Source organism: Phytophthora infestans, genomic scaffold (genome assembly GCF_000142945.1).
Source record: "Phytophthora infestans T30-4 supercont1.27 genomic scaffold, whole genome shotgun sequence".
NCBI classification, from domain to species: Eukaryota; Oomycota; class Peronosporomycetes; order Peronosporales; family Peronosporaceae; genus Phytophthora; species Phytophthora infestans.
In genome coordinates, this window is record NW_003303732.1 from 849,748 (window position 1) to 876,279 (window position 26,532).

The following is a 26,532-nucleotide window of genomic DNA, read 5'->3' on the forward strand; positions in this document are numbered from 1 at the left end:
CGGTGCTGACACACCTAGTGCCGATGTATACCAGGCGAGTTTGATTTATTGGTACCTTAACTTCACATTAATAGCTGTACCCGACCCGGCGTACATTACAACTGCTGGTGGCCACATAAGCTGGTTGCGGTAGAGTGCATATGCTAAAAGCACTGATACACAAAAGCTTTACATGGTCGTCACTAGGTTTTCCGTAGGATTGAGTCTCACTTGGTGGGTAAGTAATTTTTCACTAGGTTTAATATTTTTTTCATTCTTATCTTCTGCAATCAAAATATACCATTTTGTGGTACTGTCTACATGTGGTTTAAAAAATAATTTGCCGACTCCTTTCGAATGGCATCTCTAGTCTTTTGGGGGTCTGTTTGTCAGCCGACTGTATTTTATGCCGTTTCGATCAACAAAGAGACCGGAAAATGTGCAGCTTTGCAAAGTTTGTGGACGTGCGGTTTCCAGGTCGAAGTATGCCAGGAGACGGTTTTTGAAGTGTTAATTGAATATTGGTGACTCATCCGTTTCGATTCTTACTTCCACGTAAATTCCACTTTGTTTGCAGAAATTACCAAACCCAACTTGGGTAATGATTAGAAATCTAAAAAGGGAGCTCGAGGCACCCAAATTTGAAAATTGAGCAGCATGGCCAGGGAATTTACTGAGCAAAGTACTTAAGAAAATAGCTTTCTTTGGGGCTGGTCACAATTTGAAAATTATTTTTGAATGTGTATACAAAATTTATTGTATGCCACCAAATTTCGGTAGCTCTGAGATATCAGCGAACCGGTGCCCCCGACTCAAACTCACTATGCAATTCGCGCCCACCTCAAACTACCAACTCTCACAACCTTAGCCATATTCCAACGCTTCATTGATGCCTTCCCAACGCTCGAGGGGCAAGTTCTCCACGAAGCCATTACGGTAGGAGCACCATCACTTTTTGATGCCGAATTTTTTGGCACAAGTCGCTGGACAAGATATTTATTTGCAGTTTACCGATCTATCATGCATATATCTATTCTGATCAGACGAAGAAATTTATATAAATTATATTTTGAAAATTCCTGAACATGGCACACCAAAATAAAAGCAGAGTTTCCTCTCCAATCTTTCACGGACCAGATCGAAACAATTAGAAGCATCTAATAGACACCAACTACCGGCTGCGGAGGGATTCATCGCTAAGCTTGGTAAAAAGACATAGCGTGCTGGCGAAATCCGAAACGGCAGAGTCCTGTTACGGGCCTAACACTTCGGGAAGGGCCCACGCCACAGTTATCATCGTCCCAAACTCTCCATGGTTTGCGCAGCAGTCATTCGTTGTGCTCAAACTCGTGACAATGTCGCTCACTTTCATGTACTCTTTTGACTTTAGTTCTATCGAATCCCGAATAAATGATATGGTGTACATGTACCTAGGTTCACCGGGACTTCCAGCTTCTATTTTACTTGTGTACAATTTAAGATGCGCGACTAGGTCCAGTAGCCAATGACATCGCGGAAATGTCTCTCTTCAACTTTCACATACGTGTCGCATTATTCATTGGTTAAAATCGCTGTCTTTTTTCCAATCAGCATGCTGCATTCGACCTCGTGGCCCGTCCACATCATATCCTGACACCCTACTGTTCTACATGTACCGAGATTCATTCTTCAATCCGTAGACAACTACACTCCGCCCCCCCCCCTCCCTCGTCCCTCGTAACTCCACCAAGATGGCTCCCAAGATCGCTAAAGACATGACCGAGCTCATCGGCAACACGCCGCGGTAGAATTTTAACGGGGTCGTATACAGGTCAGGCCTGATTATTGGGTCAGGTTCCATTTCCAACAGGATCCTCCTACATAAGAAGAAGAATCGAGCAGTGAAGAAGATGACGAGGCTGTAGACGTCGACAGTGATGATGACAACAAGGGCGTCTCTGGTACTAGCAGCGAAGAGGACGCTGCTGCTACCAATTTGGGCGCAGGTGTGATCAGCAATGACAGTGATGCCGATGAATGCGACACTGAAGCCGACCAACCTCGTGCCGCGCAGACCATCGTGGTCTAAGCATTTTAACCCAACTGCTTAGCTTCATATCTTTCACTTCAATATGTAGCTTAGCAATTGGTCCTGTGTTTGGTAGGGCCGTCAGGAAACCCGCCTGACCCAATTATCAGGCCCTACCCGTAAACGACCCCAAAAATAGCTAACCCACGCCGCTGGTCTACCTGAACCACGTGACCGAAGGTTGTCACGCCAAGATCGCCGTCAAGTGCGAGTTCATGGAGCCCTGTGCGTCTGTGAAGGACCGTATCGGTCTGAGTATGATCCTGGACGCCGAGAAGTCCGGTCGTCTGCACAAGGACTCGCATATCATCGAGCCTACGTCTGGCAATACCGGTATTGGTCTCGCCTTTGCGTGTGCCGTGCGTGGCTACAAACTGACGCTGGTGTTGCCCGATACCATGTCGATGGAGCGTCGTATCCTCCTCAAATCGTTCGGCTGCGACGTGGTCTTGACCCCTGGCGCTAAGGGAATGACTGGAGCGTCGGCTAAAGCCAAGGAATTGGTGGCCAAGGAGCCTGAGAAGGCTCTGATCCTCGGCCAGTTCGACAACCCGGCCAACCCGCAGATCCACTTCGAGACTACCGGTCCGGAGATCTGGCGTGATACCGACGGGGAGATCGATATCTTCATCGCTGGGGTCGGTACTGGTGGTACCTTGACCGGTACTGGTCGGTATCTCAAGCCTAAGAAAGAAAGTATTAAGATCATTGCCGTCGAGCCCGAGGAGAGCCCCGTGCTCTCTGGCGGTAAGTCGGGGCCGCATAAAATCCAAGGCATTGGCGCTGGATTCGTGCCCAATGTCCTGCAAACCGACCTGATAGATGAGGTCGTGACCGCTAACAGTGCCGAGGCGTTTGCTATGTCCAAGCGTCTGGCGTTGGAGGAGGGAATCTTGGTGGGCCCGTCGTCGGGTGCCGCTGTGACGGCTGCGATTAAGGTGGCGTCGCGTCCGGAAAACGCTGGGAAGCTGATTGTTGCCATCTTGCCGAGCTTCGGCGAGCGCTACCTGTCGACTGCGCTGTTTGAGAAGGAGCGCGAGTTCGCTCAGAACCTGCAGACGTCGGATATTGAGGCGTAAAAGTGTATGAACCTCGGAATGTTGGTGTAAATTTTGTGAAAGATCTATGTGGGGTCTTAGGAGAAGTGCACTGTGTTGATAATTCAATACGAGAGTACTTGTCATGGTAGTGTGAGAGCCTGTATCGATTTCCGTTAAGTACGAATCTTACTGGAAACGAGTAAAATCGCCAAGTTTATATTCAAACCAAGTAGTAGGATGGAGGTTCTTGTTTCTGAGTAAAACTTGAATTTTAATCAATATGCTGTGAGGGCCATTTTTCTTATATATTTTCTTGTTAACGCACGCAGGACCCCCAATGCAGCTAAACTACTTTCCCAGCAAGCATATAGCCTTATCTTAGTAGTGCCGATCATTCCAAGGACAAAGGCTCGGTTGACGCTTTCGGCCAGTTCTTGGCACTTCAGCTTTACTACTTGCTCGTTCGAAAGCTTCACACTCCAATTGAAGACGCCTGCCTGCTCGCTCCAAGTTATGATCACACCTGCTCTTGTCTCTAGATCTTCTTCTTCTATCTGTACCTCTCGTAACACGTTCCAATGCAATGGGCGGGCTGGGAACTTCAGGAGAGATATACTAAGTTGTCCATAGAAAAATCCCCCCCAATATATATATATATATATATATATAAATTTAAACCTTTCGCATCGATAAACGGGCAAGAACAACGTCTATGGATAAGTCTTGTTGCAGCATCATTGCAAGAACAGAATGGGCACCCGTTTTCCAGAGCCCAAGACAGTCGCACCGGTATTTTCCTCTGATTCAACGAGCTACATACATCAACTTTACGTTTTTTTCTCGCAAAATAAATAATGAATTGCCTGAACTCCTTCGAAGACAGCGACAACTGGATTGAAATCTGCAAATGGTTGAGATACAGAACCTCTACTCGGTGAAGCGAAAAAAAAAGAGCAATTCGACTTCGTTAGTGTGGGGGTTGGAGCCAGATCATCGCGGACAGAGTTCCAAATCTGTAAAGTCAAAAATTAAGTTCTTCATAACTATACCTAGTGCTTTTTACTTGTTTACACGCTCTCGCGTAACTTCGTTTTCGTGGATGTTCTATCAACGGCAAATTTGGTTGCGTTGAAGAAGATCGCCATGAGGTTTTTTTTTCGGGTCAACCGCAAGTTGTAGAAGTTCTCGCTTGAATTCATGATCCTGCGAGCTTTTGTGACGACTTCTGCAACAAAGGGACCAAAATACTAATATTACTTTGAGAGCGTTGTCTAATAAGTGCACGAATTATACAGTACCTTCACAGAAGTGAGACCGTTGACTGGTGGAAGAGTATGCTTGGTAGTGACTCGTTAAAACGGTAGCTGTGCCCCAAAGCCCCGACACGCACGCATGCTGGATCACTCTGTCATAGGACTTTAGCGCGTTTTGAGACGGTGTAACTCCGGGTACGGCGCACGTTCCGAACCAATTCACCGCAAGTAAACCTCTTTTAGCCACTCAGCATATTTTTTTCTCCTTATTCGCCCAGAATTCCAGAAATAGGAGACTCAAAGCCGAAAATTGCTCACGAGATCTAGCCTCGTCCAAGTACTTGATGTCTGGCCAAATGTTGATACCGAAGAGCTGGTCGTTCTAGAAAAACAAACTTTCGGTACTTAAGTAGCCAAAGATACAAAACCCGTACCTCGACAATTTTGCTCTTACCCCTGTGAGGTGTGGTTAGCAATTAATATCTGACCACACCTTCCTGAATGCGTTCACAATGTAAGATGTCCTGTTGAGACTGCCTTAATTAATAAATGATCGGGCCCCGAGCTTTAGTTTCTGGACCACTCAAGATTTTGGAACAGCAATTGTCAGAAAAATGGTCGAATCCGATGGGCGTTATTCCACTAGAACTAAGTATTTGAGAATCCCCTTAGTAATCTATCCGTAGATGTTACCCAGAATAACATTGTTCCAAAGAGAACTTTAGTTGTTCGAACAACTATAGTTCTCTGGATGAGTTGAACCTGTATCAAGAAAACCACTAGTACTTAGAGCGGTCGACGTCCGGTGTATTCGAAGATTTACACCTCGACGTCCAGAATGGAAACGACGTATAAAATACACTCCTTCGACACCCACTTATGAGTCACTATTTCGAATTAAGGTGCTGCTGTTCAAGGAGACCAACCTCACCAAATGCTGTTCATGCTCTATGGCCGTTTGAAACTTCCAATCCATCTATTAATACGAGCCCTCACAGAACGTCCGATACGCACGTCGCACAACAGCAAGCAGGGATTGGCAGAATCTACAGTGCCCAGAAATCAAATACTGCTCCGCGCTGGTTTCGTGCACACGAGTGCTTCCTGTCATTTTGTGCGGAACAGGTGCACAAGTTTGGAGCCAAATCAATCTGGCTGTACTGAATTGGCGATGAATGGGTCTAAAATGAGCGATGCGCTGGGCGCGGAGTAGATCTTAGTGGCTTGCCAAGATCCATGAGGATCTCCTTAGAAGTGGGAGTCATGCGTATGGTAAATATGGCAGCTAGCAAGCTGAAAAATGGCAGTTTATTACTGGGCTCTCTCGCATAGTTTCGACCAATAACACTACGAGAATCGTTTTGGGTGTCGACGCGACATCCAGTGGAAAAGATCAGACGTCCGGCGTCGTAAAACACGGATTCAATGCTACACTGGTAAAAAGTTCAATTCTAGTATAAATTGCATAGAGGCGTGCGCACTTCTTACACCCGTAAAAACTTGTGTTCACTGCGCACCAACAATCTCACTTCCGCGCCAAAATGACACCCGCCCCCATTGTGCAAATGACACGGCGCCCGAAGAACAAAAACAAGTCCAAGCTGCGAGGGCTTTTACGCCTCGGAGAGGCCAGCTCAGTCGTCGCCTTGGCTGCTGAGCTAGGCGTTCACCGAACGACAATGTACCGGTGGATGCGGCAAACAAATGCCCTTGCCAGTGCCGCACCAAACAAGTACTACGCCTCAGTACCAAGCCGCCAAAACCTCTACGTTAAACACCCGAATCTCGAGCAAAGGTATTATTATTTATGCATTAAATTCCGAATACTAGTAATTGTTCTAAAAGTGTATGATTAAGACTATTGTCGTGGATTACAGAAATGCGCAAAAATCGGTCTCTCTGTGTTTCGATGCAATGTCTGCTTCTAATGCATTCTAGGTTTGATGAAGAGCTCTTTGCGAGTCGTTCCCGCGGTGCAAATATCGAGTTTTTGCGCCGGTTTCTCAAACGTAACAGGCTTTCTATCAGACGCATTACTCATAAAGGCCGCAAGATAAGATCCGACATGGAGGTAATGCTAGTAATATTGTTTATTTTTTTACTTCTATTTCTTATTTTGTGTTTCAGCTTGTTGCTTCAAAGTTTAGTCACTCAATTCAGTACGCAATTGAAGAGTGTGGAGCTCTTTCATATGCCACGGGCCCGTCCAAATACGGCTCTGTATTCAACATGGATCAAACTGCAATTTACATTGACATGAATGGCAAGACAACAATCGACTTCGTTGGAACTCCAACTGTGGACGTCAGACAAGGTATTTTTTCAGTTACTAAAAATATTCAAACTTATTAATATTTTATTAATATTTTATTAACTGTGCGTATTGTAGGAAGTGAGGTGAATGGGTTTCGCTGTTCTGTATTTCTAGCTGCATCAGCCACGGGAGTTAAATTGCCCCCCCCTCGTAGTTCTTGCGGGCATTACAGGCGGCCCGGTGTCACAGGACGTTTGGAATCCGTCCTTTGGACACTCATCATGCGAGCACACTGTTCAAAAGAAAGCGTTTTGCAACGAAGCTGTGATGCAAGAGTGATTTCAACGCGTACGTACAATATCGGTTTATTTTATTGTAATTATGAGTTTCTAAATTTTATGGTACTAGATCTGGAAACCCTCAGTAGATGGCTGTAGGTTACTCCTGTTGGACAGCTTGAAAGTCCACAAGATGAATTCAATTCGTACCGTGCTCGAAGAAGACTGCTGCACGCAGGTTGAGTTTGTTCCGCCGGGGATAACAGGGCTGGCGCAGCCGATGGACGTTGCTGTGATGAAGCCATTCAAGGATTATGTGCGGTAACTTTTCGTTTTGCTTTATTATAAATATATTCTAATTGTTATTAAAATGCAGAAATAGCTACTTGGCTTACCACATTGATCATGAGTTCCCAAAGACCCCACAAGAGAAGCGTCAACTTATTTCGCGCTTTGTAGCAGAAGGGTGGGCTTCAATCCCGCCGACGACGATTCGAAAGGGCTTTGCCAAGAGCGGGATACTACCTACTGGGCCTCGCGATATAGAAGACCGCTTCAGAGTACCAATTTATGCAGAAGAAGAAGCACCGATTTTAGAAGTAGATCATGAAGAATAAAATGGATACACTGAGTAGGAGGGGTGAAACCTTTAAAGATTCGCCTTTTTGTTTTTGCACATCGTGTGATCTGCATTTTTAATCTTTGTTGCACTGGTGTAGCATTGGATCCGTGTTTTACGGTAGTTTCGACCAATAACACTACGAGAATCGTTTTGGGTGTCGACGCGACATCCAGTGGAAAAGATCAGACGTCCGGCGTCGTCGACGCCGAATCGGTACCAAGGGTCGAGACGTCGACAGCTCTACTAGTACTACATGTCTTTTGTAGAGGATGGAAACGAAATCAATCCAAGATGAAGCACTAATAACAAGCTTTACAGTGCTACAAGCGCGTAGGCGCCAACGCCGGCGGCGTATGACAAAAAAGGCTTCTTAGAAAAATATCCTTAGGCGACGGTTTCCCCATGGGTATGACTACCCTGCTGTGGAGCAACCTTCCAAACGGAGGGGGGGGATTAATCACATTTCGCGCGAGTTATTGCGAATCCGAAAATTATATGTACATGTTTACACAAAACCTTGCGCGAGATAAATCGCATTGACTCGCTTGAGTTAGTGTGGGCCTTGCGCCGTTGCCCAATGTGAAAGGAAATTGTCAACTTGTGTCTTGTTAAGAAGATTGAAGAGGTGATGGAATTTTAATAGCTTCTAGCCAGAATGTATGTTTATTCTTATCACTGCTAAAACGAGTATCATATAGTGACAAGTTTTGGTGATGGATGCATTTATCAGTGCAACAATTCGTTCGCTGCAATCAATTTAATATCAGTAACACCATCCCAACCTGTGTGCGAATTTGACAAAAAAACGCGTGCCTCTGAATTGTAACTGCTTCGCTAGGTTTTTTTAGTTCGAAACCGTTGCAGGTCATGATTGTTTACATACATGCCTGAAGTCCTATAACCAATCCATGATTGTAAAATAAATTCATTACCGATTCGGATTTTCCCGGGTTTTATAAATTCAGGAGGTATCATTTCCGTTTCTGCCTCTTCCTGATAAAATACCGCGAGACGGCGGAGAATTCATGAGTGGACACGGCGGACGGTCAAAGCCCGGGCCTATCTGACACGCAGCTCGATACCGACTCGGGTGCATCGAAAGGCATACGTGGCTATGACAAGGAACGCGGGGGGAGCCACACCAACACTCGACCAACAAATCCGAAGACAGGAACTCCGATGAAAAAGAAGGTGGAGAAATGGACGTAGAAGAAGGGCGAGATGTAGAGGCCGAGCATGCCTCCGAATCCGATGCTGGAGAGGAAGAGGATGGGAGTACAACCAACAGAGAAGCGGCTATAGTGTCTGTTGATCCACCAATAAAGTATCAGCTAAGGCCCATTCTCAACCAGCTCATGTGTGATACTGCTGTAAGCCATTGTTTTCTAAGAGTTGTTTGAACAGCAAAATCCGATACAACATTACTGGCGCGGAGCCTAAAAAAAGGCGTGATGCGTCCATTTCCACGCATGCGGCGAAGAGGACGCACAGTATAACTAGGGTAGCTGATTAATCACAGAGCCTTAGATTTTGAAGGTAAAACACATGCGATTTAGTGGCTCGCACTTTTATATTTTCTGAGACAACATGCAGGCAGCTCAGGAGTCGGGAGTCAGGAGTCAGGAGAATAGTGCGCAGTGATTGTACCGATGCTTATGACCGTAGCTTAGCATGTGAGCTTTGCAAGTTGTGATATGCTAGTGGTTCGATTATTTGTCAGGTACAGCCACATCATTATGGTAAGCCCACAAAACATTCGATCATCGATAAATACTCTCCAGAAGACTGCTAGAGCTCTTGCGCACCGTCGGTTCAACAACTGGAATTGGTAATGTCCAATCATAGCTTTTTTATAATAAGGCTAAATTTGGACGCACAAGCCGCTCTCAACCGATGCGGCCGCAACGTACAGAATCGTGCGATGCGGTGCGGCCGCATAGTCTGGTTGAGAATGGGCCTAAGCTGGAAAGCCTGGCAGGTCTATTTCGCCTACTGTTGCCAAAGATCCATGCGAGTGATCCCTGTGAAGGAGACAATGTCCAAGAAAGACGAAGATGAGTCCTATTTGGTGCCCGAAGGCTTCGACCCATACCAACACACCTACATTTGCACTCATGGATGGAGGAAGCGAACGTCCCGCGGTAAAGGAAATCGACCCCGACAAACCATTCGTCTGACCAACCGCCCCTACGATTCGTTGCCCAGTGGAATTTAGTGCGTTATGAGCTGCTAGTGAAGAATGGACGCTTCCTTAACAATCACCGAGTCTCTTCAGCTGCTTTCGCCACGTGTCCTACGTCACGAGGTGTTTTCGATCCACTGGTAGGAGCTCGTGTGATAGGAAGCTGGCAGCTGGTGCCAAAAGGTCTTCGATGTACGACTATCTCCTAGATCATGATCAGAACGTTGTCCAGGGTGACGTGGACAGCTTAGTTCGCGAGCACGTTTCATCGGTATCGATGGTGGATGACAACGATACTACTGCTAAAGAACTTGCGCTATTTGCAGCTGCTGATCCCGAAAATGTATCCTCGATGGCGGACACGAACAATAGTGATCTAGGAGTTATTTCGTTTACATCGGCACACATGAGGAGAGTGCTCGGACGTTTAGCGAGATCATACTTGTGGATTGCAGCCAGCCACAAGGCGAATCGGTACGTACCCTATGAAACCGGTAAAGGGTTATTTCAGGACTCATCCATTATTATCCCATGATTGTTTGGTACAATTATCAGCTACATACGTTTATGGGGATGAGCGAAGTTGGTGAGGGAGCTGTGGTACAATAGTCGCTTATTGAAGCTAATGAAGATTGATATATGGAGAGAGACATTGCACACTCTAAGAGGTCACATCCGACCGGTGTCAATTGCTGCGCGTAAACGAGATTTGAGTGTTGGAGGCTAACTTTCCCGAGGCTACGACTTTCATTTACCACGTTCACTTATTAAAATACCGTAAAGAAATTAGGTCTAAGCCTGATTTTGGTCAGATTGCTTCCGGTGGATGCCAGTCAAAGTGACGCTGTGGGTGCACAAGTTGGCTTACGCTACATCTGAAGATCAATACGAGCCTACTCACGGCTCGCTCAGAGGCATATGCGATCACTGTGTAAAGATTATTATTTATACTTTAAGAAGAATTGGCATGCTCGCAGAGATCGCTAGGCCCTGTACTATGAAGCTACGCTTCCTCATCTCAATAACCACACGTACAGTCGGCTCGAACGTCTCTTTAGAAAGCTAAAAGAGAGTGTAGGCGGCTCCATGAGTGTGGCTAAGTGTAATAATACCTCGGTGGCCTATGACCGGAAGCAGAACGAATACGAATACAGACTATTCTGTATTGGACAATCCGTGAAGCTTTAGTGACGATAAGGAAATGGCAAATGTGTTGCGAATTACTGCACACTTCGTTGCAAAACCGATCGAGCGTCACTACGCTGTGGGAATTAAGAAGTCGTCACGTTATCACTCGAAGTAGATCCGGATGATGGACTGACTGTAGCAGTGCGAGACCGTGCTAATATAGATTATTGGTAGCTTTTTTTAAGAATATATCGAGATATCCAAGCGGGTGCAAAAATCGAAGACTATCGTACAAATGGGCATTAACCCATTGGCTCCCAGAATTCATAGCTCCGAACCACTAATCGAAAGCCGTAACTTATGGCTTATATTTTACCACGACGTTTGTAAAGTCGTAGACTATCCGCATCGGGCTACGTATTTAGATTTTTACAGTTGAAAAAAATTGGCTTCGTCGTAAGTTCTACAATCTTTATGTTGAGTTTGAATTTGCAAAGTCGTAATTCGATGATTGTAGAAAATACAGTGTAAAGGTTAATTGGAAAGTAAGCCCAATCATTTCAGAAATTTCGACACAAAAGGTACATCATTTAAAACACGTTTGCATTCTAGCAACCCATACGATGACTGACTATTGCGTTTCTACAGATCAAACTCACTGTCGTCTTCACTACGTTCGTCACTACCACCACTTTCTTCGTCGTCTGCTTCGCATTCTTATTCGCGAAGCAGTTCCCTTTGAGTCTTCTTGCGCACACCTGTCTTCTTTCCTGGGCGCCTGAGGACAAGGGGCTTACCAAGTGAAGCAAGAATTGCAAGGCCGCTGTCGAAGTCCTCGTACCATATTTAAAACACGTTTTCATCGCACCTCGGTACTTCCGCCTTCCTTTCGGACACAGGTAGCACTTGGCATCATCGATGGAGCATTTATCTCAGTAAAATGTAGACAGTAAGTATTTATTGCGCTCACCGCGTAGCAAAGCACACACTTCACAAGATTGTTGACGCCGTTTTTGAACTCTAGAGACTGTCACCCAGTCGTCGAGCTAAATCAGAGAGTGATCATGACGTTTGCGTCTGCGTTTCTTACTTCCGGGGGAAGGTGTGGCCACAGAGTCGGCAAAATCCAGCTCCTTCAGTTGCAGTAGCTGTTTGTGGAGTACGGCGTACCATTCCCCGCGTTTCATTGCTGGTGTGTTCGCAAACTTGCACGTCTCTTTGTAGGAAATATAAGATTTCACCATAACGCGATCCATAAGGCCTAAAATTAGGCTTTTATAATACTTCGCAAATCAAATCGAGGTCTGGATCGAGAAGATTTGGAGGCGGAGTTGGTCATGCACGCCCACTCCGCCATCCATTCCTGATAATCATTCACTGCTTTCGGACAAGGTACTGTCGTCGGTCATGTACCCGTTACGTTGCCTATGTCTTGACCGCCGTAGATAGCGGGGTGTTCATCGTCTTTCTCTTCTGTTTTGTGCCCCTCTTGGTACACGATCGCCTCATCCTGCTCAGATTCGCTACTCCAGATTACTGCGTCGCACTTAGAAACGCATACGGAATCACTCACATCGTTGTCGACCCCCAGCAATCCAGCCTCAATAATATGAGCCACCACGGCTGCCTCGCCGACAAATACGTCGATGCCGATAGCGCCTTTAGCTGGTGCTCCTGGCTTCACATACGTCCAGTCGGTCGCTAGGCCCTTGGGGTCGAGCTAACTTCTCCCATAGGTGCCTGAAGTCGATGTCCTTCGGAAGTATGCTTGGTTTAGCGCGTTCAGTCGATCAAGTGTGCACCATCGTGAAAGTTCTGAAATGAGCGATCTGCACCTACGCAACGGGAGCCAATCTTTTACAAAACGTAATCCTGTCCAGTTCTGCAATTTCCCCTGTGACCTCCACCAGCTTATGAAGGAATAAACTGACTTGATTAAAGTATCGAAATATCGTTTCAGAGCCTTTTTCAATTGTTCGACAGCATTTTGTCGTAACTTACGAATACGATTTTTGAAAGTCGTAAGTTACTACGTTAAGAACCAAGGGGTTTATATACATAAGTGATTTACCGAAGAAGTAATTCCCCCGAATACCACGATATTGCAAACAAAGTGGTACGTCAAGTCTTGTCGTCTCATCCCCTCAAAAGAATATCCGGCCTCCTCAACTTGACAGATTATAACCACGCGATGCTTTACAGAGCAATTCCCTAACATGGCTCAATGATGCTGCAATGAGGGCGTTGTGTATGCGGCTCACCTACGATTACACGACGTGTACATTTGCTAAGTTTAAACAGCTGTGGCCAAAACGATGCGAAGCGAAACTCCGAAGTCCCTCCGGCTCATGAATCTATTTGGAATCGTTTGCTACAACAAGTCGGGATAGTGGCGAGGAAACTGTCATACTGCCTTTGAATTTCAAAACTTTCCACTCGTGCTGCGTGACAGTAAAGGCGAACGCCAAACAAATTTATTACTACACCCTACTTAACCAGGCTCCTTACGTGAGCGCGGGTAAAGCGGTGGGGACACATATCAAGATCAGTGGTGTACACGACTACAACGTGATCCCACAGAGCAATCCAATCCGGTTTGGTGCGTACACCTGCGGTGTGTACGTGTGTTGGATGTTCGTACGTCAAGTCGTAAATGGACATCATTTGGATATGAGCTCGACGTTGCTCACGAGACGACGGTTCGAGCATTTTCACAATCAACTTTCACGCCGAATTCTGCCTGTGCACACGTCTACGGCAACCTCCATGGAGGGTAAGCCGCCTTCCCTGAGTGCTCAAGGAGGAAACACGGACTCAGAAAAATTTCGGCAACGCAGACCGAGCCGTAGGTAGCCTAATTGAGAATGGTAGTCATTGGAGGATTTAACATAGATGAATAGATGTTTCATCAACATTTGTCGTTCCGTATATTTGCTGTAGTTTGTACTAAATGAACGCATAGGCTAAGAGACACTTAAATTCATGCATCCGCAGTTAATCTAATAGCGATGTAGCCGTGACTTTGTACGCCCCAATAGAACTGCAAGTGTACTGACCAGGATTTGAGCATAATAATATACAGTAAAAACGTATCCCTCTCGTCCTCAACTAATCTTCCCGTATCTTGGTACTCTTTTTAAGATATGTTTTGACATCCAGGATCTTAATCCCGAATAAAATAATCCTGGCCTCCTACAACCGCCTGTTTGTTTAGCTTGACTGTCTGGACAGTTTCCGCTTTTAATCATATTTGATTATTTTTTATTTTAAATTTATTAACTATTTATAATAAACATAATGCGCAGTTACATATTGTAAATCAACTTTCTAAGTGTAATATTTATTTTTTATTTATATTACACTCAAATATCAAGTGGCAGCACCGACCAACCGGGCAGATCAAAAGATGAATCTGACAGACTCTTGATCAGAAACACCCCAGCACACGCATTTAGAAATTTCAATATAGAATGGAGTAAGAATCAGCTGTACTGTACATGTATTTGACTTCGTGGACCATTTTGAAGCTGTCTCGTGTATTGCGCACACACTGTAAAGTACATGACACAATATTCACCAATCGTACGCTTTTTTGGTTGACCAAAGTTGAAGCGATGATATACTACGCTCTTATTGGCTGTCATGGACGTATCGTAGCCCCAAATTGTCCTACGTGGCAAAGGGGTACGTACTGTACCCTACCGTTGCCAAGATTGGCGAGTTCACTCTCGAATCTACGGGATCACCAGGTAGTCTGCCCTTCCAACACCAGAATGCTCGCTCGCTCGCTCTTCTCCGGTCGCCGCGCGCTGCTGCGCAACACCCGCTCGCTCCACATCGCTAATGACATGACCGATCTCATTGGCAACACGCCGTTGGTCTATTTGAACCGCGTGACCGAAGGTTGTCACGCCAAGATCGCCGTCAAGTGCGAGTTCATGGAGCCCTGCGCCTCTGTGAAGGACCGTATCGGTCTGAGTATGATCCTGGACGCCGAGAAGTCCGGCCGTCTGGACAAGGAGACGCACATCATCGAGCCCACGTCGGGCAACACCGGTATCGGTCTTGCCTTCGCAGCCGCCGTGCATGGCTACAAACTAACGCTAGTTATGCCTGACACGATGTCGATGGAGCGTCGTATCTTGCTTAAATCATTTGGCTGCAACGTGGTCTTGACTCCGGGTGCTAAGGGCATGACTGGAGCCGTGGCCAAGGCAGAAGACTTGGTTAAGACGGAGATTGGCAAGGCCTTGACACTCGGCCAGTTCGACAACCCGGCCAACCCCAAAATCCACTTCGAGACGACCGGCCCGGAGGTCTGGCGTGACACTGACGGACAGGTGGACATTTTTGTCTCCGGTGTGGGTACGGGCGGCACTTTGACAGGCACGGCCCAGTACTTAAAGCCAAAGAAGGCCAGCATTAAGATCGTTGCCGTCGAGCCTGAGGAGAGTCCGGTGCTGTCGGGCGGCAACCCGGCGCCCCACAAGATCCAGGGCATTGGCGCTGGGTTCGTGCCTACAGTACTGGAACGCGACTTGATCGACGAAGTCATCACGGCCAGCAGTTCGGACGCCTTCGCCATGGCCAAACGTCTGGCTCTGGAGGAGGGAATCCTCGTTGGCCCGTCGTCTGGTGCCGCTGTGGTGGCTAGTCTGGAGCTGGCCAAGCGCCCGGAGAACAAGGACAAGCTCATCGTGACGATCCTGCCCAGTTTCGGTGAGCGCTACTTGTCTTCGCCTCTGTTCGAGAAGGAGCGAGAGTTCGCCGCCAACCTGCTCACGTCCGAGTTGCCTTAGGTCTGTTCATGCTCGTGTGCTTGTAGCGTAAGTGTGATGCTTTAGACAGGATGGCGAGTCTGGCCTGGCCGTAACAAAATATATACAACTCCAAGTATCTGTGTGTCTTGGGCCACACTTCGTACGTGTCGGCCACGAGCTGGCCAAGCGATGGCTAAGTCTTCCAATTAAATTAATTACGGTGCACTCCAGTCTCTAGTTGTCTGTGGCTTATCTGGGTGTCGGTTCCTTCATGGAGTCGGCCACGTAGTTGGCCCGGGCGCGGCCCCGTTCGGCCTGGAACTTGCGCAGCTGGCGCAGGTAGTGGAACTCCCTCAGCATGGTGTTGGCCTCGGCGTAGTCGCTGCGCACCGCTCTGGCTCGGGGGATCTCCATGTTTGTGTCCATGGCAGTAGCTTCGCCCGCCCACCGCACACCGTGAGCACCGTCGTAGTTATAGGCAACACGTAGCCGCTTCATGTCACTGTCAATGGCCTCGCCACCCTCGGAGCTGCTGTCGGGCGGATCCGTGGACGCGTCGCTCTCGTACGGGACCTCGCGCTTTCGGCTCATAAGAGAAAAGAGAGAATTAAGAAATTTGTGTATTTATTGAAGGGTTAATACATAATCGTGCTTACCGCTATTAATACATGAGCCGGTATCTATTTTTTCTGGCAAAAAAGGTTTTGTAGACACGTTAGGGTTCCAGTACTAATTGGAAACCAATACTTTTGATTGGGAAAATAAAGCTCATTTACAAAGAGCCAGGGCAGAGTGCACTGATTTGAAAACTGTTTGGGAAAGTAAAATCTGCGACTTTTTTTAATCAAGAGGGATTACTTATTGGGGTTATCACGGTTGAAAAGTATCTTTGACTGGCTAATCAAATTAAATCTTCGCGTGCCGTTTTTTTTTCAGCTCAAAGCACCAGCGAAGATTTACTATGTTAAGTGGAAAACCATGCCAGAAGGTTTGATTTTGGTGGAGCAAAATATTAAAAGTTTCAGCCCTAGAACATGAATAATAATAGTGGTTCTCAATTGCATGGTTTTCTGTCCAATCAGGCTCACGGAACGTTGACATAATGCTAACCTGCAGATGAGTTGAAAAACAAACATTTTTGAGTGGTCGCAGGTAACGGCTACCGACTTCCACTCGGCTACCATACCATACCATACCATGAGGAAATATACAAAACACAAACGCAAATCTGATCAACACAGTGGCCCATCACCCACAATAGGGTAGGCTCCGGTGCCAACTTGCCAGCACGACCGGTGTAGTCCACACCACTCTGAGGCACTCTAGAATCAGTCATTCCACCAGCAAGCGGGTCCGTTCGTATCGATAGCGGATCTGTTGACACTAGTGCTGAATCAATCGATGTGTCAGGTGGTGCTTCCTTGCTCGGAGAAGGCTCTGCGGTGTCTGTGGTGGGTGGCGTCTCGACGTCGTTGACTGGCGGCAGCATGACGATACTGAGTGGCGACGGCGTAACGACGGAGAGCGGCTCGGTGACGTTAAGCTTTCACGGGGGCGCGACTTCCGCGAGCAGCGGTGCTGTATCGTTAACGAGTGAGTCGGTCGATGCGGGCTCGTCTGGCTCTGTTGCGATCGGTTCTGGCGCGTTGCTTGCGCAGTTGAGTGGGTCGGTGATTGTGTCTAGCGGCGAGGCTGCAGGTGCTGGTGGGTCTGTGCGTGTGTTGGGCGGTGGCAGCTCCGACGACGTGGGTGGCTCGCTTGCTGTAGCTGGTGGTGCTGGTGCGACGGGAGGCGACGAAACGATGTCCGGTGGCGCGAGTGCGTCGGGAAGTGGTGCGTCACTGGCGTTGGGTAGCGGGGAAGGCTCGAGTAGCAGCGGTGTGGTGCGTGTGTCGAGCCCGGCTGGAGTTGGGTCGGGCGGCGTCTGGATTTCGTCCGGCGCTGCGACTGGCTCGGACAGCACTGACTCGGCAGGAAGCATCAGCTTGTCGGTGGGGTCGTCTGTGACCGACGGCGGCAAAATCGACGTGCGTGGTGGCTCCAGTGCTGAATCTGTAGCGAACGACGTGATGCTGGGCGGATCGTCTGGGCTGCCGACGTCTCTTTCGACAGAAGTAGTCGCGGGCGCCGTTCGGTTGGCGGGCGGGAGCTCTGCAGGAGACAGCGCAGGCGGCGTAGTGGCGCTGGCGTCGTACAGGGCGGCTCGGTGTCTGTGTTGAGTGGCAGCGGCATCGACGACTCAGCCATGAGCGGTGACGTGACGCTCGGGTCGTCTGTTGCGGGCGCGAGCGGAGCTGGCGCTGTGCGTGTGGTTAGAGGCTCTAGCGATACGGGTGCCAGTGGCCTGGTGAGCGCGGCCGGCGGTTCCAGCGGCGCGGCCGAGGCAGGAGGAAGTGTTATCGTGAGCGGTGGGGGTTCGCTGACGGGTTCATCCGGCTCGGTGGACGTGCGTGGAGGTTCTTCTACATCAAGTGGGTCTGGCGAAGAAGAGTAGGGAGATGGAAGTCCTCGCGTCTACAGCATTGTACATGTGCTAACGCGGTAAGATGATCTTTGAAAGCCACCATTACTCGACGTATATGAATGCTGGATCTAACCGTAAGACATGTAAATGTATTTGCAGATCCCTCACACGTATTGCATTAGACGCATGCTAGTAGATATGCACATGATCAGACATCGCCGTAGTTCGACAGATTGCATGCACTGGGTCAGTCGAAGCTGAGTGCAGCACCATTTGTGCGTGGACGACCAATATCCGGTAGGACCGTGACTTCTCCGCGGTTGCGCTTGCGGCGGTTGATTAAAACCTCTCGGCCACTGCTGTCGACATGTGCAGTGACGCGTAGAGCGAACAATACGTGGATGCACGCACCAAAGGCAAACCAGTAGCGGCATGGGCTCCATTGCCGTAGGACGTCAACAGGCCAGCCATCCGACGGTTCTCCTTCAAATTCCTTCCGCGCGTAATTGACGCCCATCTGCGCCGTCACTGCGATGGCTTCTTCGCTACGGTTGTTGGGCGCGACCTGCACACGCGGTGCTGGGAGCGATATAACCCTGAGGATGCAGCAGGCTCCAGCGCGCAGAGCGTTAAGGTCTTGGTCTTCGCCGACACCCAGCAACTTCTCTCGAACCAACTCGGAGACCCTACGCGCGAGGGTTGGTGCGGGGCACACAGTAAACTCGAACGCCTTGGCACTACTTGATTGATCTCGGCAGCACGCGCTTAGCTCTCGAAGAAGAGTGTCCATCTTAAGCCTGCGACGCAGCGTGTAATCGCGCTTAAACAGCGCGTTGAACGTTTCTGCGGGATTGTTTGTGGATGCGAAGCCACTCGGCGTCATGAACACCTGCCACGCCATGAAGGGACCCGTCAGCCATTGCCCGTGTATGTACTGCGCGAACGGAACTAAAGTTGGGTCCCTCATCCACCCCGACAAGATTGGTCTCAGCATCCCTATATACTCTGAGTAACTCCGCGCGAAATGCAGATCGTATAGCTCGCGTAATACTCTAGCCTGTGCACCAGAAGAAAGTAGCTTCACATGTTCCTGGATGTGCTTCATCACGTGAAAGAAGCACATCAGGAACTGGTACTTCAGGTTGTCGCCGAAGACGGCAGCGAGGGCGTTGTACTGGGCTCTATCGGCATCGGCCATAGCGTAGTACACGGATAGATGCTTGTCAGTGACCCAACGGTACACTCGACAAAGCGCCATGAGCGCAGCCTGGAACATGGGCTGCGTCTCCTGGGACATAACGAAGAGCGCAACAAGGTGGAACCGACGCGAGCGGTCCGATACCCCGACCACCAGCACGGGGTAGTCGCTCTGGTTGGTTTTATAAGTTCCGTCTAGGTGGAGAATAAAACTCTCGGGGGGCACGGACAGCCTCAACAACAGGGCCTTCGTGCTGATGCCCACCAGGAACGGCTGCTTGTCCGAGCCGTTTCCGATGATGGGCTTACCCTGATTGTCCATGTGCCACGCAAATGTAAACGGCTCGGTCATGCCCTCGCTCCCGGTGTAGGCATGGTCACGGACCCAAGCGGAGAGCTCCTGGACGCGGTCATGATTCTCCATTTGAGTGCGGCTGTAATGGTTCACAAAGTTTTGGACGGTTTTCAACGCTGGCAGCTCTTCAAGAGGGGTGCCGAACTTGCGAGCAAGCGCGTGTCTGATGCGAATCGGTCTCAGACGTTGCTTGACCAGGTCACGACAGAAGGCCTTGTGCCGAAGAGTGAGTTTCTTGGAGGCTGGGGTCGCGGCAGGTGAGCTGTGCTGACCGAACTCAAAGATGGAGGAGTGGTCGTTGTCCAGGCACGTCACCATCTTCCCCCGCCATGAGCACTTCAGTGGGCTCGCTTCGGCGCAGAAAGTAGAGCTGCACTCTAGTAGACGATAACGCATCTTGTGGTCGGCACCGGGGCATATGGTGCACCCCATTGCTTGGCTCTTGTAGATGTCGAACGACGTGAACCTAGCCAATACCGCCTCCGCTTCGGCGGCGTGGACATCTACAGTGATCTCTCGCCAGCTAACTCTCGGCGGCATCCTCGGTAGTTGTGCTTTCCAGGAATGCTGTGGGTCACACGAAAATTGCCTCAGAGCGACCAGATTCACCCTAACCGCGGCCTTTTTGCACGCTTCCTGCGCTTTCTGCTTGTATTGTGCTGCGAAGTGTGCTGCCCAGCGCACCGTTGTGGTGATCAGTTTTATGGTGCTGACGCAGACTTATTGTGCCATGGCCACACTGTATTGTGGCCGTAAGGCGTTCTCCCATACCATAACCGACTCCCAATTTGTAGGGTTAGTGCAGGTGTGAAGATACAGGAATCCTATTGGCTGGCGAAACAGAACAAAACCCGGGTTATTAATTCTCGGAGCACCAAAACCGTCAACGAAATGTAAAGGTTGCATCCCAATTTACATGATTACCGTTCTTTGTAAAAAAATCTCGTCATGTTTTCCAAAAACTCCACATGTTCGCGAAGTGTTCTGCCACGCAATTAAAGGGATATGGGAGGTCGTCACTTGTTTCACAATCTCCACAATCGCATCTTGAATCTTGGAATCAAATACATGTACAGTTCTTACCTATTAATAGTAAAGAATACACACCGGTATCAATTTAATACCGGTGGGTATTATTATGGTCTTCTGTAGTACCTTTTAAACGAAGCACAGTGTGTAATCATCATGGGATGGACGAACCGAGCCGGAGCACGCTTTTATATTTTCAAGTCGAGAGCCCGGTATATTCGGCTCCCTGATTAAGAGTATTACTGTAATAGGAGCCGGGCTTGTATCTTTAAATTGACAGAGGTCGGCATCATCGAGGACGCTTTTTTGTGTAACTGGAGCAATTAGTGACCTTTTTTTATGCGGTTTTCAGACTTACGCTGGTCCTAATACTCAGTTTGTACGTGTTCACATTGAACACTTTGTCGATCATCGACCTCACTCGGTAGATAACGACCTCTTGGTGTAGCTGTCTCCACCCAAGAAGAACATACTAGAAGGTAACCATTTATTTGGAGAACACATTATTAGGCGAATATCCAGAATGATACTCACAGTTAAGCATACTGTACCGGTACACATGATTACTAACTTCTAAGTGTACAGTCCAGCACGATAAAAAATACAGGTGAGCCCTTACGTAGTCGTAGCGGGAACCAACCAGCACTTTATGCCTACATAAGGGTATTCTTGTTGTGAGGTGGCTCAGCTATGTGTACCTTTAAAATGGTCTATTTACAGAAGCCAGCACGCTATCATCCATTACAAGTACATTCCTTACGATTTTCTTCATTTTTCAAAGCTGGTGCCATCAAGACGCCAGTCGAATCGAAGTCAGCTCACATCATGCTCATGCTCAGTGAAGCAGATAATGATTATGCAGAGCTCAATTCTTACGAATATTATGAAACACCTAAAGTGGGTCGCAAAGCTAATTATTTGAGCAGATTCAACGGGTGTGTCGGTAGAGGTGATCAAAAACTTGGATCGATGCAGAGATAGCTACGATATGAGCTAAGCAGGAAGGAAGGGTGCAAACAGCAAGTGTCCTTGCTTGCCTTCTTCGGATATGATACACAATAGTGACATTTTCATAATTAAGCACCTCATAACAGTTATTCTAGGTAATTCGGAATCCCTATTACAAGGGAGAGGTGACAGGTAAAATCATCTTAGGCTTGTTTGCTACTTGAAGTACTAAACTTCAGGAACCAATAATTTAATCTCTGTCCCCACAAGTGCGACAAACACTCGGGACTCTGCGCCGCATTCGCACGCGCAGGGTAAAGACCTGGACCAGTGGTATTCTCGAGCAGCAGAAGAGCGTCTTGCAGCCATGACGCTGCAGAATCCGGACGATGTGACGCCTCCTGAGTTTCTGGAGGAGGCGGACAGAGCGCAAACTTTGCGGCAAAGCGATGGCAAGTCGAAATTCAACTATGGAGTATCTGAGATCAGAGCGGAGCAGCTGCAAGTGCAGAGGCGGCAGGTGTAGGGATTACTATTAATACTAAACGTACCATAATCAATAGCCTAATTTCCTTCTTTGTAGACCCATAGCCTGTCAACTTCACAATTTGCTGTCCAACGCTCAAGTATGCGATTCTATTCGGTGTTGCTGACTATTGTGACTCTCATTGCCAGTACTTATGATGCAAAAGTAAACGCTTCAGGCATCCAGGCTATTGCTGTCAGTAGCATTTCCCACGATGCTCCTGCTGCGAGGATGCTACGAGCTGACCATGCCGATGAGAGAGGAATAAGCGTACCCAGTGCCTCAAAGATCGTCGAATGGATGCTTAGTCCGAAGGTAGCGAAAGAGCTCACATTTCTCGAAAACCGCAAGGTCCAGAAGTGGGTAGACAAACAGAAGACGCAGGAGTATGTCTTTACGAAGCTGGGCCTTAACAGCGGACTTGATAAGGCTCTCTCCAACCCGAAGCTCCATGTTTATGCTGCCTACATCGATCGTTTCAACGTGAAAAACCCCTCAAACAAAGTGGCATTACTCGACAAGTTTAGTGAAAAGTACACAGACGAAGGGGTAGCCAAGATGGTAGAAATGGGAATACGATCCTCAAACTTGGAGACGGAGAATTTCGCGTCGAGACTGTGGAGGGAACTGCTGAATAAGTGGATGGACAATGCCGAATCTGCCGAGGGAGTTTTCAAGATTCTAAAGCTTGACGAAGTGGGAGGTGGCATTTTCGTGACGCCGCTGTTTAATACTTGGTACGCTTTCATAAAAGAGGGTTATACGCGGCAGGCAGAGGATGTCGTGCTTCGAGTCTTGTCGGACAGGTATGGCTATGACGGGCTATCGAGGATTTTCTTCCGTGGGCAGCGTAACTTTGATCTTGTGGGCGATCTCCCCATCAAATTGGAGACAAGAATGGTGAATAATTGGCTGAACAAAGATGTATCTCCTGACAAAGTGTTCAAGCTGTTGAAGCTGGATGAGGGACTGGATAAGCTTCTGACCAACTCGAATATGCAGGTGTGGGAGAGCTACATGATGAAATATAATTTGATGCCCGATGTGGAGCCAACGACGATGATGCAGACGATCACGCGTTTCTACAATTTCAAAGAATTGTCATCTATGCTCGAGAACGCGAAAATGGTGCCTGAACTGAATAAAGTTGCAGAGAGATGGCAACATGAACTACGTGTTCATTATTTGAGAGCCCCCAAGATGAAGAAAGAAGGATGAAAACGTCGAGCAGAGTTGTACTGAGGGTTAGCTTGCTTTCCCTGCCGCCAAGGCATGACTCAAATACGGGTTAACTAACAAAGACAAGATAATGCATGTACAGCAGATCCGTTGTGCTGGAGAGGGGAGTAAGAACGGAAGAAGATGATACTTCAGTACGTCCTAAACGTCCTACTGCTACTGTAGTATTTGTCTAAATAAAACGATTTATTTTTGAGGTCCAATTACCAGTTATGCTTTTAAGTAAGAATCCTCGTATGTGTGATTGGTCAATGTCCCTTTTGAGATCTATATGATTGGTTGAAATATGTACAAATTTAATTAAAATTTGTCCTAGCGCTGCGAATGAAGAAGGCTAACCGCGCTTTCATTGAAGCAGTACAACAGAAGTTGTCACGACTTTAGAGACCTACTATTTTTTTTTCGGACCGGACAAGTATGTCGATAGCTGCATGAAAAATCTCATATTACAGACAAGTTTAAATATTTAAAAAAAATAGGACATTCTAAACTCGCTTTGGTCCCGAGCCTCAGCATGCCTTTTCAGCAGGTGATCACACGCAGCGTAAGTCTAGACAAACGGATCAGTGAATACCTATTAAAAACATTACAGCTGGCGTGCTTACTCATTTGGTGATAGTAGGGATCAACTAGATCGTACGCAGGTTAAAAATTTTTTTTATCCGAGTCTAAATTCGCACTATGCCCAATTTTGCACACACTTGACAAGTGTACGATTAACAAGAGGTTTTCGACGCGCAGAAGAAACAACGGCATTTACCACGTCCCGAAGCAGAATGAAGACGAGCACGGTTACCCAGGACTTCGAGAGCCAGGCCCAGCATTATGACTCTTGACCCCCTGACGTCCATGACGCGCTCCGAGGAACTCCGCAACCAGGATGTACGGCTCGAGTGCCCGCCTAAGCTGGATGACGGCGAGTGGGACGGCTTCATTTACTCGCGGCTTCAGTAGCCTCGTCATATCAAGCCCATCCACCCAAGCGCCTTTGAGCTCGATGATTCTTCCTGACGCCCCGGTTGGTTGGGTGAGCTGATGCTCGATGCTCCATAATTTGATGCCGTGCCAACATGCCTCGATGTCTGGCAGCCACACCGGTGATTATCCCATTCCCCCGCATCGGATGACCGAGGACCTCAGCCAGGAGCTATAAGACCGATCTCTTCGGTTACTGTTCTTGTTTATCCGGTTCAGAGTGTGTTAAATATCCTGCGAGGTACGAGCTTACCACGAAGCTCATCTGGACGTTTTTTTCTCGTCGGACAAGTTGTTGCCTATTTCCATTCGCGGGCTGCCAGCTGTAGTACGCCGACCGGTGCTGGCCTGCAGCGAGCTTGTGACTTTATGTGTATTGCGGATCTGCGCTCTCGGGTGGATATACCAGCGAATCATGTGGCATTCCTTCCACCTCTGAATGGGGCCTCCGAATAACCCGTGACGAGATCAGCGTCGGGGCGTTTCCGTTGATGCCCAGCCATCACGACGCCTAACGCCCTTTTGATCTTGATGGTCGAATTAATTATATCGGACAAGCCGGAACCTGAATTAATTCGGTTTTACTAACATTGGAACCTTTATCCCGCCAGGCCCGATTCAACTATTAGCTTTAGTGAAGAAGAACTTCGTGTTATTTCTGAATACGGCCGCATGATACACATTTGTCCTCTGAATTACCCTATCAAGTACATGAGCCAGCTCGATCCTCAACTCGCATGGATGATGAGGTTAACATCGATTGAGCGTCATATTTCAAATCGGCCTATCTCGTAGCCAGCCCCTTTCCGGTGGAACACTCGACATTTCTAGATTCGGCGACCGTACTGCCATAGAGGTCCTCCTGTGAACGGCCCCTTCCGTCCAGACGGTGATCGAGAACACAGAGCCACGCCCTTTGCTCGAATCTGTAACATCGCTCGAGCCGACACCTAGCGTTAGTGTAACGGACGCGAGCTCTGGCGAACCTGTCTCTACGGTCGTCCGTTTTGACCGCGGCAGTACAACGGGCCCTACACAGACCAAGTTTCCATGTCTACTTCTACCCTGAATCCGACGGATGAACACCTTGAAGCAATTGCAGCGCTAGTAATAGCCACCCAAGCGGACCTCTTTTGGCAGGCTGCAGCTCAACAAGCATTCCAGGAGCAGCTCCTGCAGCGCCTGGCGCTACGCAACGATGTACCATCGCCTAGACTTACCGAAAACCAGGTGTCCGATATCCGAAACAACGGTTTGTAAAACACAACTACTAGTCTACTGCTCGTCTCCCAGGTGTCACGCGGTAAGGTTGGGATGTCCGGGTCGTGTATCCTGGTAAGATAGGTCACTACCTCAGCTCCAAGTTTTGCGAAAGAGTGAGCGTGTTTGCAACTGCGAAAGTTGCATCGCTTTTGAGTCTGCAACCGCAGGCACAGCGCCTTGTCCTCGTGTCTGGAAATCTATCGGATGATCTTGTCAGGAACCGACGACGATTGCTGACACCGTGAACGCGAACCCCGCTGCAGACCACCACGGAGTCGAGAGCAGGCCTCCGAGAAAATAATATCAATACAGCAATTACTACCTATTTGTTATTATATTACGGATTATTGTTTTTTCGCGACAATAATATAGTGTGATACGGACGGAATAATACAAATATAAAGGCTTACCGTTCGAGTGGCTTGCAGCCACCCATTCCTCTCCACCAGCCATTTTTCAGCGCCTAATTCACTTTCAATCTTTGAGAAGGCGGTCATTCTTGATTTACATCATGTCGTCCCAGCAACTCGCCGCTTTCTTCTACACCGTTCTCGAGCCTGGGCTCAACCGGTGCAACATCTGCGAACAGCCACGCAAGCAAGCCCAGCGCACAGGCTACACAAACCTGATCTCTCACCTGAACTCGAAGCATCCCACTCACGGCGAAGAGTATGCTGAGTTTCAGCGCCGAAACCTGACCTCCCTCGAGGTTTTTGGATTCGTGGACGAAACGACGACTCACATGTACGACTGGCTACGCTGGATTGTCGAGCGGAATCTCCCTCTGTGCGAGGTTGAGAACCCACTAACGAGACAGTTAGTTCGCATGAAGCCTACCTCAGCGGAGACGCTGAAGACCTACATGCAACGAGTCGCTGAACGTGTCGGCAACACCATCGCCGAGGAGATGGGCGAGTGTTTCGGTGTTATGTTTGATGGATGGAGCTCTGGGACGCGTCACTTTGTTGCGGT

General features: G+C 48.2%; 5 protein-coding genes across 5 annotated transcripts; 3 read left to right on the plus strand and 2 right to left on the minus strand.

Annotated features, from left to right (window-relative positions):
• Positions 1 to 1,709: 1,709 nt before the first annotated feature.
• Positions 1,710 to 3,169, plus strand: PITG_12725 (cysteine synthase; the record flags this gene model as incomplete). The annotated part of the gene is made up of 3 exons (XM_002900077.1): positions 1,710 to 1,762; positions 1,894 to 1,964; positions 2,228 to 3,169. The coding sequence occupies 3 exons, from the start codon at positions 1,710 to 1,712 to the stop codon at positions 3,124 to 3,126; spliced, it is 1,023 nt and encodes a 340-aa protein (XP_002900123.1).
• Positions 3,170 to 14,540: 11,371 nt separating this feature from the next.
• Positions 14,541 to 15,700, plus strand: PITG_12727 (cysteine synthase; the record flags this gene model as incomplete). Its single annotated transcript, XM_002900078.1, has 1 exon — positions 14,541 to 15,700. The coding sequence occupies one exon, from the start codon at positions 14,578 to 14,580 to the stop codon at positions 15,601 to 15,603; it is 1,026 nt and encodes a 341-aa protein (XP_002900124.1).
• Positions 15,701 to 15,813: 113 nt separating this feature from the next.
• On the minus strand, positions 15,814 to 16,155 carry PITG_12728 (uncharacterized protein; the record flags this gene model as incomplete). The annotated part of the gene is made up of 1 exon (XM_002900079.1): positions 15,814 to 16,155. The coding sequence occupies one exon, from the start codon at positions 16,153 to 16,155 to the stop codon at positions 15,814 to 15,816; it is 342 nt and encodes a 113-aa protein (XP_002900125.1).
• A 955-nt stretch (positions 16,156 to 17,110) lies between these two features.
• PITG_12729 (uncharacterized protein) lies at positions 17,111 to 17,545 on the minus strand (the record flags this gene model as incomplete). Its single annotated transcript, XM_002900080.1, has 1 exon — positions 17,111 to 17,545. The coding sequence occupies one exon, from the start codon at positions 17,543 to 17,545 to the stop codon at positions 17,111 to 17,113; it is 435 nt and encodes a 144-aa protein (XP_002900126.1).
• Positions 17,546 to 22,185: 4,640 nt separating this feature from the next.
• On the plus strand, positions 22,186 to 23,301 carry PITG_12731 (secreted RxLR effector peptide protein, putative; the record flags this gene model as incomplete). Its single annotated transcript, XM_002900081.1, has 1 exon — positions 22,186 to 23,301. One exon carries the CDS (start codon positions 22,186 to 22,188, stop codon positions 23,299 to 23,301), a length of 1,116 nt encoding a protein of 371 aa, XP_002900127.1.
• Between the last annotated feature and the right edge of the window lie 3,231 nt (positions 23,302 to 26,532).